General features: G+C 39.2%; 1 protein-coding gene across 1 annotated transcript in view; it reads left to right on the top strand.

Moving 5' to 3' along the window:
• LOC104081775 (receptor tyrosine-protein kinase erbB-4) overlaps positions 1 to 16,747 on the top strand; it is a gene marked incomplete at both ends in the record, with an annotated part of 65,395 nt that overhangs the window by 11,165 nt on the left and 37,483 nt on the right. Inside the window, 6 exons of the mRNA XM_009584638.1 lie at positions 1,184 to 1,325; positions 2,828 to 2,941; positions 4,541 to 4,667; positions 8,545 to 8,618; positions 10,122 to 10,212; positions 11,681 to 11,880. Coding sequence (XP_009582933.1) covers positions 1,184 to 1,325; positions 2,828 to 2,941; positions 4,541 to 4,667; positions 8,545 to 8,618; positions 10,122 to 10,212; positions 11,681 to 11,880 — 748 coding nt within the window. The remainder of the gene's footprint in view (positions 1 to 1,183; positions 1,326 to 2,827; positions 2,942 to 4,540; positions 4,668 to 8,544; positions 8,619 to 10,121; positions 10,213 to 11,680; positions 11,881 to 16,747) is intronic.

Here is a 16,747-nt window from a genome sequence, read left to right as displayed (position 1 = left end):
GTAACCTCCCTCAGTCCTGCTGGTCCTGATCTGAGTGGAGATAAGGACTGTTAGTAAAAGCAGCAGAACAGAGGAATCTCTTTCACTTTTCTCTCAGTCCCAGCCCTCGAGGGGAGGGGACATGACACACATGTTGGCGTACTTGTTGACTCTTTAAAGATTCAAAACCATCTGTATTTTTTACAACCTGCAAAAGGACTGGAAGGATTCATCCCCAGACTAAAACTTCTAAAGCAACCTGGCTTATGGAAGCCAGGTTAGTAGGGAAGCAAAATGCAGTAGCAGTGGTTGCTTAAGCTGCTAGAGGGATCCAAGCCAGGCTACAGCTTTCATATTCAGATGAAATTTGACATTTACGGTATGCTTTGTGAATATTAGTCCAACAGTTTTTTGTAAGCTGTGGTTAAAACCATAGACACGATATGTGGTGATCAGGAATGTCAAAATCGGTGGGTTTTTTCTATTACTAATTATCAACCTTGCATGGTCAATTATTTTCCCTGCATACCATTACTTTCTTTATCCACACACTTGCCTCTTCATTTGTCAGGGCCTTGTCCTCTGTCAGCTGTGGGTGGCTGAGCTTGAATGCTAAGTGATACAAAGTCCTATTTTCTTTTCTCAGTGTGTGAAGCAACTGACCTTGTTAAACTTGCCACTTAGGGAAATGACCCCCTTCTGTGCTAGCTCAAAAGAAGTTCTTATCCCTCTTGCTTTCTAATTGGGAATTTCAGTTTTCAGCTGGACGATGGACTCATGCTGTAAGAAATCTAAAGGTTGGACCTGTGAAAAAGTCATTAGCATTTGTTTAGACTGACTATGATAAATAGCTGTTCACTCTTGGCAGTTTTAAAATGTCCTATCAAGTTGTGAATTGGTTGATTGCTGGTAGTAACAATAGTTATGAAACAAATTACAGTGTTGTTATGTTTTTGTAGGAAATACTGTAACAGTCAACTGTGTTTCAAATTAAAGGGGGCTCAGTGAGCCCCCTTTTATAAGTCGTGTATTTGCCAAGATCCTAGCAAGAAATCTAAGTAGCCAAAATGAAGGTTAGAAATCTATATATCACATTCCTCACTGTTGCAGCAAGTCTGAACAATCAAGACTGTATTTTAAACTCAAAAACCCCAAAAGCAGCTATATGATTTAATTTAATATTTTTTTCTCCCTTGTTTTGCAGGCCTGTATGAATTTCAATGATAGTGGTGCATGTGTCACGCAGTGCCCCCAGACTTTTGTATACAATCCTACCACCTTCCAACTGGAGCATAATCACAATGCCAAGTACACCTACGGGGCTTTTTGCGTCAAAAAGTGCCCGCGTAAGTGCTGTGTTAGCTGCCTTTTCCTGCAGTGATGGAAAGTTTGAGTTGCATTTCAGGAGCCTTACAAAACAATGAGAGAATGAGAGCTAAGTGCATAGAGCAGTATCTCAAATCATTCCACATGTGCTTGCAGCCTGTAATAACTCAGTCATGTGTTAACTAAAGACAGTGACATTCTGGGTTGCTGACACTTTCCAAGTATCCTATTCTCTAGTGATTTTCTTAAAGAAAGGGAATTCGCTAGGTTTCTGTTTTCATGACCACCACTTGTTACATTCATGCTTTAGATCAGCATTTGTAAATTTCAGAATGAGCTGTTAAAATAGTTAGTGGGATTGTAAAAGGGTAGAAATTTCTGTTTCAGAAAAGTAACAGTCTACCACCAGTACTACCTGGCACCAAATGCTTTCATGATACTGATGCCCTTTTTTGAACTTGGTTTGACAGAAAGTTACCATAAATATTTTCTGAGCAGTTCTGTCCCATTGAGAAAAAAACATGCAATACTGACAACAATACAATCTTAAAGCTCCAGAGTAAAATTAGAGGGGAGGAGGGAGTTAAAAAAAGAATAATCCCATGCATGTAAAAAACACATGCTTCTGAGATGCCAGACAGATGATGACAAGTAACAGAAAAATTTAGAGGGTCATCACTTAAGTAGTCTTTGATACTGCTGTTTTAGTTAGAAAGAAAAATAAGGGAGACTATTCTTTCTCTCTCCCTTTCATTCCCACCAAGGTTTGCAGTTCTGTTGTGCATTAATTATTTTATACATATTACATATAAGAAGGATGAATAATCTATAATAAATGGAACCATAATTCAACCCAAAGCAAAATCTAAATTTTGAATCTCTGTGGAGAAGTTCAAATCGACAGTAGGCTGAGGCTGTGACTGTCAGGGCTTAGTTCTGTCTCTAATAAGTGGTGGGTTTTTTGAAGCAAGATAATTTTTTTACAAAATTGGTATACCATGACTACTTAAGGGATATGATTCTTTGTCCAAATATTTCATTTAACTTTTTTTTCCTTTTTTTTTTTTTCTTTCTTGACATTATTAAGCTTTCAATTAGGTAGGATCGGTCTATATCCCCTTTGCCAGTTGATTTATATGGCGAAATTGAAATACTTGTCATTGTCTTGTGCACTGTTTTATCCCAGATGTATATATTTGTGTATGTATGAAAGAGGGCAGAGCATCTTGTTTTATTTCTCTCCAGTTACTGTAGCTTTTTTTTCACACAAATAATGATAAAACCAAATTGGGGGAGGAGGGGGGTTCAGGCCTGACAATTCATGGATTTTAATAAGTCTCCGAAAACATGCCTGATTTGCTTGCTTATACACTTCTGAAAACAGTGAACATTAAATGTTAATGTCAGTGTGGAAGTGCTGAGGTAATTGATAATATGGATTGACATAGAGTCCATAAACATGTGTCCAGTATTATTTAGTCCGGTGGTTCGCTTTCTGCCAATATCTTCTTTTTCTCTTCAGACAACTTTGTGGTCGATTCCAGCTCTTGTGTCCGTGCATGTCCAAGCTCCAAGATGGAGGTTGAAGAAAATGGTATTAAGATGTGCAAGCCCTGCACTGACATTTGTCCTAAAGGTAGGCAGTAGTTTAGTATAAATTTTCTTGAATGTGGTCTACACTGTAGTAGAGCAGAGCGGGGTGTTATTTTGGCATGAAATACCCTTCATGAGTATGATGTGGAATATTAATAGCCTTTGGATAGCCACAGAACTATGTAGGCTGTGTGTGAAGTATATACAATAGAATGAAAATTTATTAAGCTGTAATGGTACTATAACCAAACCAATTACTCTTTATTAGATAAAAATGAAGGGGATTTCTCTGTTGGTTTTAGAGAAATCTGAAAGAATTCTTTATTATGTTATTTTAATGACACGTATTTCCTGGAGAGGTGTTTTAGAGCTGTCCTTTTGTCATTCCAAAGGGGCCATACTAAAGCCCTGGCTTCAGTGCATGGTACGTCTCATACTTGTCAATACAACATTAGGTTTCCATTTATTTCTTCTGTTTTTTAGAAATGTCTCTGTTTTCCCAGAATCTTCTACCTCCTTTCAAAGTGTCTAAAAAATAGACTAGAAGTTTTTCAGTGTTGGTGCTGTTGAGAAGACTGAGATCTATAGGTTACTTTGCTGTCCCAAGCTCCACTAGGGAGACTTTCTGTTCCCTGCTTGAAGGTCTCGGAAGCAAAGCACCATCAGTTTTCCCACGTGGGCCTATGCCACTTTTCAGTCCTAGTGGAAGCCATATCTGGAAAGGAATTCACAATGAAGCTACTAAAAAACTCTATATATCAACAGTTACTCCACATGGCTGAAACAGTCAAACAGAGAGATCTCTGCCAAGGCAGGGTACTGACATGCTGAATTCTAAGTGAAGGCAATGTCCAGCCCTCTAACCTAATTGCAGTATATAACTTTTTTGCTGGATAGATAGTTTTATGCATGTGTAGTGTTTCTGTCAAGTTCCTAGCCTTACTCTGTGAAGAAGAAAGTGATCACATGTTTGTAAAAGGTTCAGGTGTACTGCTGGTAGTTGCCATTAGAGGAGCCCAGTTAGGGAGATACGTGATGGAAGCCATGAAGGATTTGTTCCTGTATGCATCGTGTATGCCAGAAAATGCAACTAAATTACATAGAAAGTCTACACAGAGAAGTTTCCTCACTGGATACCAAAGTTTCTCCAGGCCCCAGTAACTTACTTGGTGGAATGATGAGTAAAGAATTATTTGTATGTCCTTTCTAAAGGACCTTATGGCATGTGAATGGCCGTAAGTTCAGAAATCCACCAGAGCAAAGGGGACCTCTTGAGCTAGCAATGTTAGGACCCCTCAGTTTCTGCAGTGAGTAGTGCACACATAAATGGCACGGCCACCAGGCTAGTCTGAGTTAGGTTATCAGCAGACTGTTTACAGCTGGCTTGAGTGGGATTTTGTGTGGTTCATGCTTGCCTTTAGATCCGGTGTGAAATACCTTAACCTGTGTGCCAGGATGTCCTTCTGTGGCAGGTACTTTGGCTCACTGTTTCTTTTAAATTGGCACGTGCTTCTTTGGGAATATGGGTAAAGGGTGCCGTTTTAACACCTCTCTGCTGCTTTATGTCTGAAAGAAATGATGGTTCGTGTCTAGAAGTCAGTTGGTTTTCCTAGTTCTTTACACAAACTCCTTGTTTTGGCAGCATGTGATGGCATTGGAACAGGGAGTTTAGTGTCAGCTCAGACGGTGGATTCCAGCAACATTGACAAGTTCATAAACTGTACCAAGATCAACGGCAACCTTATCTTCCTTGTTACTGGGATTCATGGGTAAGTGACAAAATGTTAGGACGTTACGTCGTGGTGCCAGCTGAAAGGAACTGCATCCACCTCTTAATGATGGCTGCAGGCTTCTTTTACGGAATAGCAGATCCAGGATAAATTAGTTTTCTGCCTTCCATTATGAAGGAAACTGTTACCTTGATTCTGATGATTCAAGCTCTAGGAAAAGAAAGGATCAAGTCGACTGTTTGCACTAGAAAGAGGAAAGACAGCTGTGATCTTTCGTTACTTTATGCGATCCTCGAAACTGGCTGACAATAATGGCTGATTAGAGAACAGAAGGGAGAAAGGGAAGTTACCTTCCATTAGTTTGTTTTAAATGTATGACAGGCAGTCTAATGTGCAGAATATGCAGAGAGAGTGCCTCACCTAGCATCGTCATAGCCTGGGTGGCTGTCACTGCATATTCATGCAAAAAAGCTGCCCTCTTGTCAATCAGTTTTGAAGTATATATTCAAGTTTCAATTGCAGAGATACACAAAACTTACTAGTATTTAAATACAGTATTTTGGTTTAAATATGGCTGTATATTGAATAAGTCTTAGTAACAGTTGAAGATGTGGAGGTACAGAACCGGTATTTAGAAGTCTCATCAAAGTCTCCTTCTAAAGGAAGATACACCAGCCAAATAACTAGTGCCTTGCTGTTTATAGTTTGGCAAACTGCGTGTTTGCCATTGTAGCAAAGGTGAATGCATGGTGCACGTGGTGCAAGGGTGGGATGTGTCCAGGGAAGACAGACACACTCCGTTTTGATGGTCAGATGAGATCCAGTGGAACTAGCCGCTTTCTTGCATTGTATTCTTTCTGTCATTGAGAGAACACAAATATGATTGTATCTTCTTACTAATTCAAGCCTTCATGTTGTAATCAGCCATGGTGAATTACATGTGACACTTGAGGTATTTCTGGACCTATTAAAATGAGCACAATCCTCAAAATGCACAAATAAGATTAAACCCTTTTGCCCCTTTGTTGCAATAAGTATGCAGATATTTTGTGGTACATTAGCAGTGTAAGTTATTCAATTGCTCCTATCACGGCGTAGGCTTCAAATTTTAACTTGCTTTTTAGGTTCCTCGGAGCTTTCAACATTGCTTGCAACTGGTTGTGAAGACTTGATATCTTAAACACAGTTCCCAAACCAACTCCATGTTTGCAGCTTTATGGCATAGCGAAAATGTGATGAGCTGAATGTCTGCAGATTGATCTGTAATGGATTTCTGGCATAAGTAGTGCCAGCAGATTTTTCTTTAGTCTTTCTATAGATTCAGATATGTGTAGAGTATCATAAAGTGGTTGACACTAGGCTGCCTGGCTCAAATTTCCCTACTAGGTGAGGTGGAAAGAAACGACTTGTTTCCTTGATTTGATATAGTGATTTGTTGTAATGCTTCACCTACAACTTGACTCCAGCCGTGAGAATGACAGTTGAAAATCCACTCCAGTGGGGCCCTGCAGCTCAATGATTCTCTAAAGGCCAGCAGATGTGAGCTTTGACTGTGTAGTTGGTCTTCTCATCGCTCCAGCAGGGAGCACAGTGTGAAAGGTTAATGTAGCATAGGGAGGAAGAAGGACTTTGGTTCAAGTGGTTTAAGGCAATGCTACTTCGAACTTGTTGAAACCCTGGAGAAGGTCGAAGAGGAGTCAGTGCTCAGGCCATCACACTTTTTGATCTGGCCAAATGACCGACCAAGAGGCTGGCTGTAAATCTATTCAATCTCACAGGACAGGAAGTAATCTAGCAAATGCAAGACAAGCAGCTAGAGGACATGAGCGATTTTGTGTGGATTATTCCAGTGCATTATGTTTGTGCCATTACAATTGATCCTGTCATATTTTTGATCCTGTGATTCTGTAGCCTCTGTCTTTCCCTTTCCTGAGTACTTGAACTTCAAGTCTTTGTGAATTTGTAATAATTCATATAAAAATGATATATATATATAAAAAATTATGAATTGGTTTTATGCACAATTTATAATAGTTTATATATAAATTAGATAATTATGAATTGGCTTTAATTAGCATCCCACTAGAAGTTAGGTGGGATGAAGGTAGACCTAAATTTTGGTGAGTCAGTAGTACTCATTCTTCTAAGGTAATGTTCCGCTGAAGTGTATGGATAAAGTGATCTTCGTTAGGATACATACCTGCTGCCTGAGACAGGGTGAGAAAACACATCGGCTGGGAAACGGGTAAGACCTGTATAGGTTGGATGCAGCCTTTCCTCTACTGTTTCCTTCTGGTTGGGGTGCTAAAAAGCCAAGCTGCCTTCTGCTTGTGCTGCTGCCTGTGAAGGGGTGGGATATACCAAGGAGAGCTGTAGTTTAGGGATGGGACAGCCCCAGCTAGCAGCAAATGCTGCCTCCTTCCTCCCACTTGCAGCAGGAGCAACAAGCCCTCAGTGCACCCCAGCTTTTTATCTTCCCTTTGGTTGTCCATCTCCAGTTTCACAATGAGCTGAAACTCTCATTCTTGGAGCTGTAAAATTCAGCTGTGCCTGTTCTACTGAAAAATCTTGGCTCTGCTAATAAGAATGGTAGAAGATGACTGCATTATTCTACAGTTTTATATGTTGATAAAACATATCAGACATTTGGCTTCTTAAGGGGGTTAAATGTATATTTGTATCTTTAAAGACTACTTTATGTTAGGATTTGGAGGTGAAATTCAGTAACTTCGTGTTTAGTACAGGCAAGGATTTTCCTTTTTTAATAGTAATGCCTTGTAAAAGCAAAATGCTGTGTTTCTGTTAGGTAGTCAAAACTTGTTGTCTAGTTTCCTGAGAGGCCCAAATTGTTAAAATTAAGTGTATATGATGCTTCTGTGATCCACTGGGCTTTATGTTAAGATTCGAGAACTCATTTTGTTGCTGCTAACCTGGACTCGCCTCCAGGATGGTTAGAGGTGACCCCATCAGTCTGTCGCTGCACAGACATGTGAGGCCTGTCCCCAAAGACACCCTGGTTGATTACCTGCATGTGCCAATTCCAAGAACGATGTCTCTTGGAAAGCAGGAGGAGGAGAGGTGGAAATGCATGTTCCACATTTACTGAGGATGTTTCCTACCCTCAGAAAACCCACAAAAACACCGTAACAATGTGTTACCGAAGAATCATTTCCTCAATTTTTAAAGGATTTTTGTTTGGATTAGGCTTCTAGTCGGCTTCTTAAATAGTTGGACAGTTTTTACTCCTTTAAAATTGGGGGGGGGAGGGCAGAATTATTTACTAAATGATGGCACTCTCAAAATCAAGGTCAGCTTCATCTTTTTACACTGTAGCATATCTAACTTTGAGATTTTAATGTTTGGGGGTATTTCATTTCTCAGGCGACAAACTTGTTTGGCAAGGATCTGTGCTTTTTGACGTTCCCTGTTCCAACACCTTCTAAAAAGTGTACCCTTTTAATGCCATCGGTTAGGAACTGCTGGCAAGCTCTTAGTTTTGTTTTGCTTATGGCTTGTCACTCGTTTCAGTAACAGTTTTGTTAGTCCTGGTAGTACAGTACCACAACTGTACCATTTGAGCTAGTATTCCTGGAAAAAATGTTGAAAATACATCTTTCCTTTAGTGACGTTACCCATGGCTGTTTAGAATCCCTTAATTTTCCATGAGCATAAATATTTGCTAAAACGTTAATGATTTGAACCTTAAAGATGCTAAGCACCATTATTTTCCTTCCAAGATGACTTGAGAGATGACAGGTTCTGCAGGAACAACAGGCTGAAAAAATGGAAACAGTCTGAAGAAATCTGGAGCATATGCTGCCTAAAAGCGAAGTGTTGACCTCCTGAATACTGTATGGCTTTGAGAACCTGATCTTTTTTATTCAGAGTATCACATTTTGTCCTTTTAATCTTTCAGGGACCCGTATCACACAATAGCCGCAATCAATCCGGAGAAATTAAATATCTTCCAAACAGTGAGAGAGATAACAGGTAACACACTTCTGATTTCATGTAATCTGAACTTCTCATTTTGCATTTATGGTTGTCATTTGTTGCGTTTTCTGAAGAACGCAACGTGCTTTTTTCTTTAAACTGCCCACGCTGTAAACTTCATAGAAGTTTAATACACAACAACTTCAGTATCAGTTGATATTCACAATGTGTTGTCCTTTGCTCATGAATACAGAATACCCATTACGTTTGGGGTACACAAGCATCAGAAGACTAAGACCTTACTGTTGAGCGGGCGAGGGGTCTTGGTCTTCACTTGAAAGCTTTTGAAATATGCGTTGGAAAAAAACAGATAAGCCAGTCTGGTTTTGCAGCTACTTCTCTTGGTCTAAGAGCAGATGCTGCTGCAAACTAGCTTCTGTAATTTAAAGACAAATGTGTAACGTGTGGGGTGGTATTCCCTCCCATCTTTTGTGGCTTTTCAGTGGGGTTATATAGCTGGAACTTGGTATTTCTTTTTCTTGCATCTTGCTTTTTGTTGTTTCACCATTTGGGGGACAGGGAGGAAGGTACTACAGCTTTGAGTTCTCGATTGGTTGCTGATTATGTATAGATAGGGAAATGCAAAAAAAAAAAAAATTCTATTTCATGCACAAAAAAAGAAATCTTTGGATGCTACAGCATGATTGTAGCTGGGTGGAGCTCAACAAGTGTTTGGCATTTGAAATGGGTTCTCTCCCACATGCTTCACCTCTCAAAAGTTGTGTATTTCAGCAAACCACTGGGATTAAAAAATGAAAGTAAGCTCTAAGTCTCTCTGTAATTAATGTCAAAGATAGTCTGGCATCTGGGTGTCTGTAATTTGCCATTCTTAAGCACACTGTCTAATTGACAGTCTCAGCTCTACTACTTAGTGGAATTACCCCTGTGCTTAAAGATGTACTGCATTTCAGTCCGGTACTGAATCAAAATCATAGGGAGCTGCACTCTGTAGAGGTCTGTGTAGCACAAAGTAAGTAGTCCCACATACTTGTGCAGAGAATGCTCTCTGGCAATGAACAGTCCTTGCACACACACACACTCAGAAACAAATGCAAGTTCTTTGTTTTAGGAAAATCTTGTCATTTTTTAGTGCATCATAACGGATCTCTCAACTTCTGTCCTAAATCTCTAGCACCTTTTAAAACTAAATGTTCTTAATTCAGGCAAATCTGCATTTTTTTCTGCTGCTGCTGTTTAGAAAAGGCGGGGGTGCCTTGCAAGATTTCAGCCTGCGCTTAAGTTCACCCCCACTGTGGCTGTTAAAAGTGGACATAATGCTGCTGTGACTGTTAAGAGTCCTCCTTTGCCTTCTGGAGGAGATAGTGGTGAGCAGCCTGATGAATTCAAAGTCTGCAGCATTCATTACCTATTTATTTCTTTTTCTTAAACCAGCACTGTCTTTTGTTTATAGGCTAAGCCTATCCTAATTCATGTATGTGATAAAGCAGTCTTTATGGCTGAAGTCATTGATACTCATATGTTTGTGTTTTTCTCCTTTAGGGTATTTGAACATACAGTCATGGCCTGAGAATATGACAGATTTCAGGGTATTTTCTAACTTGGTTACTATCGGTGGAAGAGCTCTCTATAGGTAAGGTACTTTCTCTGTTGATAGATTCAATGATTCTTTGTTCAGTAGCACAGAATGCAACATCCTTTGGGAAGGGCATCATAAATTGATATGTTTTTCTCTGTTACCAAGGTATTCATTAACAGTGTATTTGCTAATCAGTTGTTTATAGTGGGTAATACCTTTTGAACATAATGATTTAAAAAAAAGAAAAATCTTGGTTTGTTGCTGTAGCTGTTAACTCATTGTCTGGAAAGTACATTTTATGGTTTAAAATACCTTGTGAATGTGAAACGTAACTTAAAAGACATTAATAGTAGAACTTAGCCCTCTTATCAGGAAGTTTATATGGTTGCGATTGGAAGTGCAGGCTCATGTGCCCAAAGAACAATGTGGTCTTAAGAAACGGTAAAAGATAAATACATGGAAGAACACTGACACCACTGAGGTACCTTGTGGGTGGGGTGTACATTAGCTCTGTAGTGCCATTTTTACCAGAGGTGTTTCCATATGAAAACTCATATGGAGGAATTGGTTTGAAGAGAAGCAAATGTGGTGAGAAATAATGAGGAAAGCACAAGAAGGTATCTGAATGATATATACAGCAATCCCTGGTTCTCCATTGTGTAAATATAGTAAATCAGTCATGGGATTCTGCTGGCGTCTTAAACAGCAACCCAAGCAGATTATGAATAGCGGTGAAACCTTGAGACTGGATTACAGCCCAGCATTCTGTTTGGAAGCAGCAATTTTTATTTGGAACAGCTGGAAAACAATTATAACCATTAAAATACAATAACTTAAAGGATGCCCAGAAACTGGATATTGTCTTCACTAATCTTCAGTCATAAAATATGTGCAGTCATTTCCGTGTTACACAGACAATCATTTACCATTCCTTTGATGAAGGAAGGAGATAAGCACGTATTACAACAAAAGAAAAATGAAATGTAGAAAGTGGGCTGGAAAAATTTCCTTGAAAATAACAATTTTTTCCTGTATTACTATAAATGGCATTAATTTGATGCCTGACAGAAGATGTTAATACATTTTGCATGATTTTGTCAGTTTGTCCTTAGCATATAAACTATCATAGTATCAATTTTGTTGTCTTAGAAAAAAAAATCTGGATTTTATTCAGTTTTCTCAACAGCACTTTTTTATCTCGAAAAACATGTTAATGGATGAAAAGGAACTAGTTGAGGTGTTTTGCTGGCCCAGTTGGCCTAGCGCTGTGAGCATCACAGCTTGCAGTGTCACAAGTCTCACAGGGTTCATAATTTTCTAGGCAACAGAACTGGATGTTGACTCATAAAATACTTGTGTTACCCCCAAAATAAAAGTTTTCCGACCAAATTTCAGTTTTGCCAGAAAGATCATCTTGATCATCATCAGGAACTAATCCTAGTGGGAAATTCCCAACCAGCTCTAAGAAGTTCTGCCTTCTGGAGCTAATTCCTGTTCTCTCTTACTTTTGTTTTCATCACAGTGGCCTTTCCTTACTCATCCTGAAGCAACAAGGCATTACCTCTCTGCAGTTTCAGTCCTTGAAGCAAATCAGTGCTGGCAACATCTACATAACAGACAACAGCAATTTGTGCTACTACCACACTGTCAACTGGACCAGCCTCTTCAGCACATCCAGTCAAAAGACAGTGATTCATCGAAATAAAAAGGCAGAGAACTGCAGTAAGTACTGCTGCTCAGTGCAAATCTCCTTGCCTATGATTAGCTCACATGGGGGGAAAATGATACAACTACTGATGGGCTACAGTGTAGTGAGCAGGCCAGAAACTCGGCTGATGTCTCTTGGAGCTCCATGGACATCAGTGGAGCAATGATCATTTACAGGATTTGGCCCAGCCTGCCTCTGAGCAGATTTATAGGCAAATGAAATGTTTTAAGGTATGAACAAATGAAAGGGAGAAGAGAGAGGGCACTGCTTCCTTACTGGGATGTGAACTTTCCAGATTAGAGATCCAGTTTCACAAATATGAATTCTGAACGCCGTAAATGTGGCATGAATGTAGTTGTTCATGGACGGCACTGATCTTACAGATTTGAAAACTACAGCCCTTTCCTTATGGAGTGAGATTAGCATCTTTTGCTTCCCCTACCCTTCTTCACCAAAGTGGCCCTGTCTTAATCCAGAAGGGTGACTTTTGGGACTGTTTTTGATCACTAGGTTTCTCCTTTCAGTACTTGACCTATCTGATAAGGAAGATTACTTTTAATTGGGCCTAATTGTCTTTCAGGAAAGCTTATGTGGCAATACCTGGACTGAGTTAGTTGAGGATTTGTTATAATAGAGACTCATCATTTTCCAGGAAGAAAAATACTCCTAAAGATATTTTATGAAATTTAACACCAAGGGAATTTTCATGAGGAAAACAAATCTCACTCATTTCATTTTAAGAAGTTACAATGTAAGCTACAGTACCAAGGGACTACTTTTAAAAATAGACTCTAACCTATGTTCATTAAATGGACTGTATATAATGAACGTAGGCTAGGGGCCAAGTTACTGCGATCAGAAGACAGTGTCTTAGCTGACTTCCTGAATCCTAACAGGGAACAGTGGTTTTCTCTCTCTATGCACGTCTGTGTGAATGAATTGATTAATGTTTTGTGGCCTTTTGAGAGTCAGCATTAGATGAGAAGAGCAGAGCTATCCTGCTGCTTCAACTCTGCCTGTCAGTCAGCACCTCTCTGGAGTTAAATGGTTTCCGCTGCAGGTTAGATGTCTAACTAAAATTTTCACAATTACTTGGAGTAAGGCGGAACTGTTCCTTAGAGCCAGATGCATTTCTCCAGCATCCTCTGAAACATCGGTGATTTTCAGGATAGGCCAACAAACTGGGGTTTAGGAGAGTTTTCTCTGAATCTTCCACTGCCTGAATGTTTGGGATCTGAGGGCAAGCCTCTGGGGTTTCGATTTCTGCTTTCAGTTATTTTGCCTGTTCTAGACCCTGATCCTGCAGATGCTTGGGCATATGCCTGTGCCTTTCTGAGTGACAAATAAGACTAATCAAAATGGGGGAGGGAAATGCGTAAGTAAATATTTGCAGGATCGGAATCCATCCTCTACGGTGGAAATACTGTCTGCTTGCATGGTAACTTGCGGGGTGTGAATTGTTAACAAAAATATCCATTAAAGATTTTTTTCCTCATGGTTTCCAGTGAAGAAACCAGTCTAGACCATGTTAATTATTACAGTCACTCTCAGGTATGTTTATTATTATTCCTTTGTATATTTTGAGTCACTATCAGCTTGGTTTTGCTTTCCTCACTACCTAGTGATTGTTAATGGCTTAAAGCAAGTTACAGCAAACATTTAATATTCATGTGTAGCTTTTGTTAAAACCCATGTAAGACCTTCCAAGATCTAGTCAGCATCATATTTAAGTGACTTTTAGGATGTATCACAAGATGGTGATATCTTTTCCATGCCTTTTAATGCTGTGTTCAGTTCACCATATAAGTCAGTGAGGAAATATTAAAAAAATTGTTGAGGGAGTAAAATATTTGTTGAAAAGTTCAGTCTATAGCGGTGCTTTATCTTTGAGGTAACACTGACGTTACAGGGTTTGGCAGAACTCTGATTTTTTTTTTTCAATAAGGAAGATAAAGAGAACAGACTTCAGTCAGTGGAAAATGCTACAGAATTATCCAACACACAAAATATACTTTATACTCCTGACACCGTCAATTATTTCGTCTTGCTATTTCTGCCACTTCTTAACAATATTAAAATAGTCACCAAATATTTTACCACCTTCAAGATGGCTTTTCCAAAATCTGGTTAAAAGCCTAGGGCAGGCTTCACTTGTTTGTAGAATGCTGAAAATACAGGAGCAAAACATATGTGTGGTTTTTTAATTTAAAAAAAAAATCCATAAACCCCACAAAGCTCTATTGCTTTGTGTTGACTTTCTAATATTGTCCCATGAGGGCCAGAGGGGGGTGGGTACCTGGAAGGAACATGACCTCTCTCTTCTCCACCTTCCCTACGCACATTCAGGCATAGAAATGTAAGTGTCCAAGCTTGTGTGCGCAGGGAACATAGAAGAAAGTGGCACCTTTGAGGCCGAACACCATGGAAAGGGCGGCAGTATGTGATCATCAGCGAGAGACTTCTGAACTGTGTAGACCCTAAAAGACGCTTAGGCTTCTCCTGTCAGGTTACAGGAGAAGACTTGAGGGCAAGAGACAAGTTGAGGCTTCAACAGCTGTTGCACCTTTAGCACAGTCTGATAGTGTCTCCCAAGGTTGTTGAAGAGTTCAGATGGCAAATGGGCATCTTCAAACTGATAAGCCAAGTGGAAATTAATTGGAGAGCATTTATCCAAAATGCAGTGCATGAAGCTCTCATCTAATGTGGACTTTTAATTGTCTACTACTATAAACTGTAATGTTAAACACAGTTTGTGCATAAAACTTACTTCGTTATGAACATTATTAATGCAGAATGAATTACCATAACGTTATTTGCTAGAGAATGTGCTCTGGTAGTTAGATTTTACTGTTGCTCCATGCTGAAGTGAAGAATCTTTCTTTTTTTCCTAGCATGGGTTTTTTATGGAACAGTCAGAGGTGACTCATGTTAAATATGAGTGCACACAAAATAAATGTAGAAAAAATGTTCTTTTATACACAGTTATTTAAATAATTCCTTTCAGTTTTAGTGACACCTGCAGCGTAGAGTACACAGTTATTTAAATAATTCCTTTCAGTTTAAAGTGACACCTGCAGCGTAGAGTGCAACCTTTCTAGGCAAAGGTTGTTATAAATGTGATTGTTATGAATTATGCCAATTTAGCCACCAATTAAGAACTTGAATAAATGATTACATTCATTATCAGGTGTGATGCAAAGCTAATTGAAGTCTGTGGGAGTTTTTCTGTTGAGTTCACGGAGCTTTGGATCAGGCCCATAAGTGTATAGCCAAATAACAATAATTTTTCTTTTTTTACATAGCTAATTTTCTTGTGTTCTATCTAAGTTGGGGAAAAACATTGAACCTTTCTGCTTCTAACCTGTGCGACCCCATTAATAAAGAATGAACACTTGTTCTAAAACTCCTGATGAAAATGGGTTCCTGTCAAAAGCATTATTGTTCTTTCCTTCCACACATGGCCATGTGATATGCTGGAGCTTCAGAACATTCTCAGCCCATGGAAATGCCAAATAACGTGTCTAAAATGGAAACATTTCTTTAGCTATCCCTATAATTAAAGACGAGGAAGAAAGACAAGCGTAATGGGTTTTTATAAGTTGTCAGAAAAACCACTCCCTTCTTGCCAAGATTCATTTATGAAAACATTTCTATGACTTAGAAATAAGCAGAAGGAAATAGTGATTTTTTTTTTTTTTCTATTGCTTTTTTCATAATCTACAGGCACTGTGTTGGCTAGATTTCAATATGGTAATCATGATTTTCTTTACTGAAAAGCTCTCATTTTATTTGCATAAGGTTACTCAGTATATTTTCTGAGCTATCTTGTCATAGTGTCACTTGCTATTTGAAGGGATATTTTAGTGCAACACTGTGTGCGTGTGTGCGTAAATAAATTCTGATCCCAGAGTAGTTGGGCAGCTGAGAACAGCGAAAAGAAAGGAAATCACTAGTAATAAAAGCACAATTTCAAGTTACCAAAAAAGGTGAGAAAGCAAATAGGAAACTGCCTTTCGATGACGAGAGTGTGTAAAACAAAATCAGAAGAATTACTAGTATTCTTAAGATTGAAAATGAGAACAAAGGGATCTCCAAAGCAGGGTGGTTTGTTTTTTTTTTTTTTTATTTAGTACTTTAAGTGAGTCATTGATTAGAAAATAAAACTATTCATCTAAAAAGTTTGCTTAATTAGAACTGTGAGAGTTTCTGGGTTTGGGTTTTTTCCTTCTTTTTTTTCTTTGCTGATACAGTTTGACCCTGAAGCTGTCTGTTAATCCCAGGTGTCCCTGCGGCAGGCAATGTGAGGCAGGACTCGTATATTTGGTCAGTGTCAGTCACACGTCACCATGAGACTGGATGAGAGCAAGGGAGATTGGCAGACCAGGCATGAAGTGCTGGAGTCTGCTCTGAGGGAGCCCTCAAGTGTGCTCTAAATCCGAAGGCATAATTGGGGTTCCCCCGAAATCACCAGCTGTATCACCCAGAACTTATTTCCTGGGTGCTCTCCTGTAGGCAATGAACATGAAATAAGCCAAAACTGGCCTTTAATACCAAGTCAATGCACCTCCTGAACTGTACTGCACAAAGACAGCATTAGACTGAGATATACTTGAAATGTCTAAAAGTATGTGAAAAAGGAGACTCTGTGGGCTACACATGTAGTATTTGCTAATGCAAAGCTTTCGCCTGGTTCCTTTGATTGCTATGAAGTCAGTGGCAGCATAGTGGAACTACTGACATCTGGTACTTATTATAAAAATGTTTCCACGCTTAAAAAAAGTTAGGGTTAGGGCGATAATGAAAAACTGAATTTTTTATCTTTGCTCATACTAGCTTTGTGTGGTGTGGGTCCTTCGACTGCAGCAGAATGACTCCTGATTT

Source organism: Fulmarus glacialis, unplaced genomic scaffold, assembly GCF_000690835.1.
Source record: "Fulmarus glacialis isolate BGI_N327 unplaced genomic scaffold, ASM69083v1 scaffold17549, whole genome shotgun sequence".
NCBI lineage: Eukaryota > Metazoa > Chordata > Aves > Procellariiformes > Procellariidae > Fulmarus > Fulmarus glacialis.
Note: the sequence above shows the minus strand (reverse complement) of the source record. Positions and strands in the feature narration are given on the sequence as shown.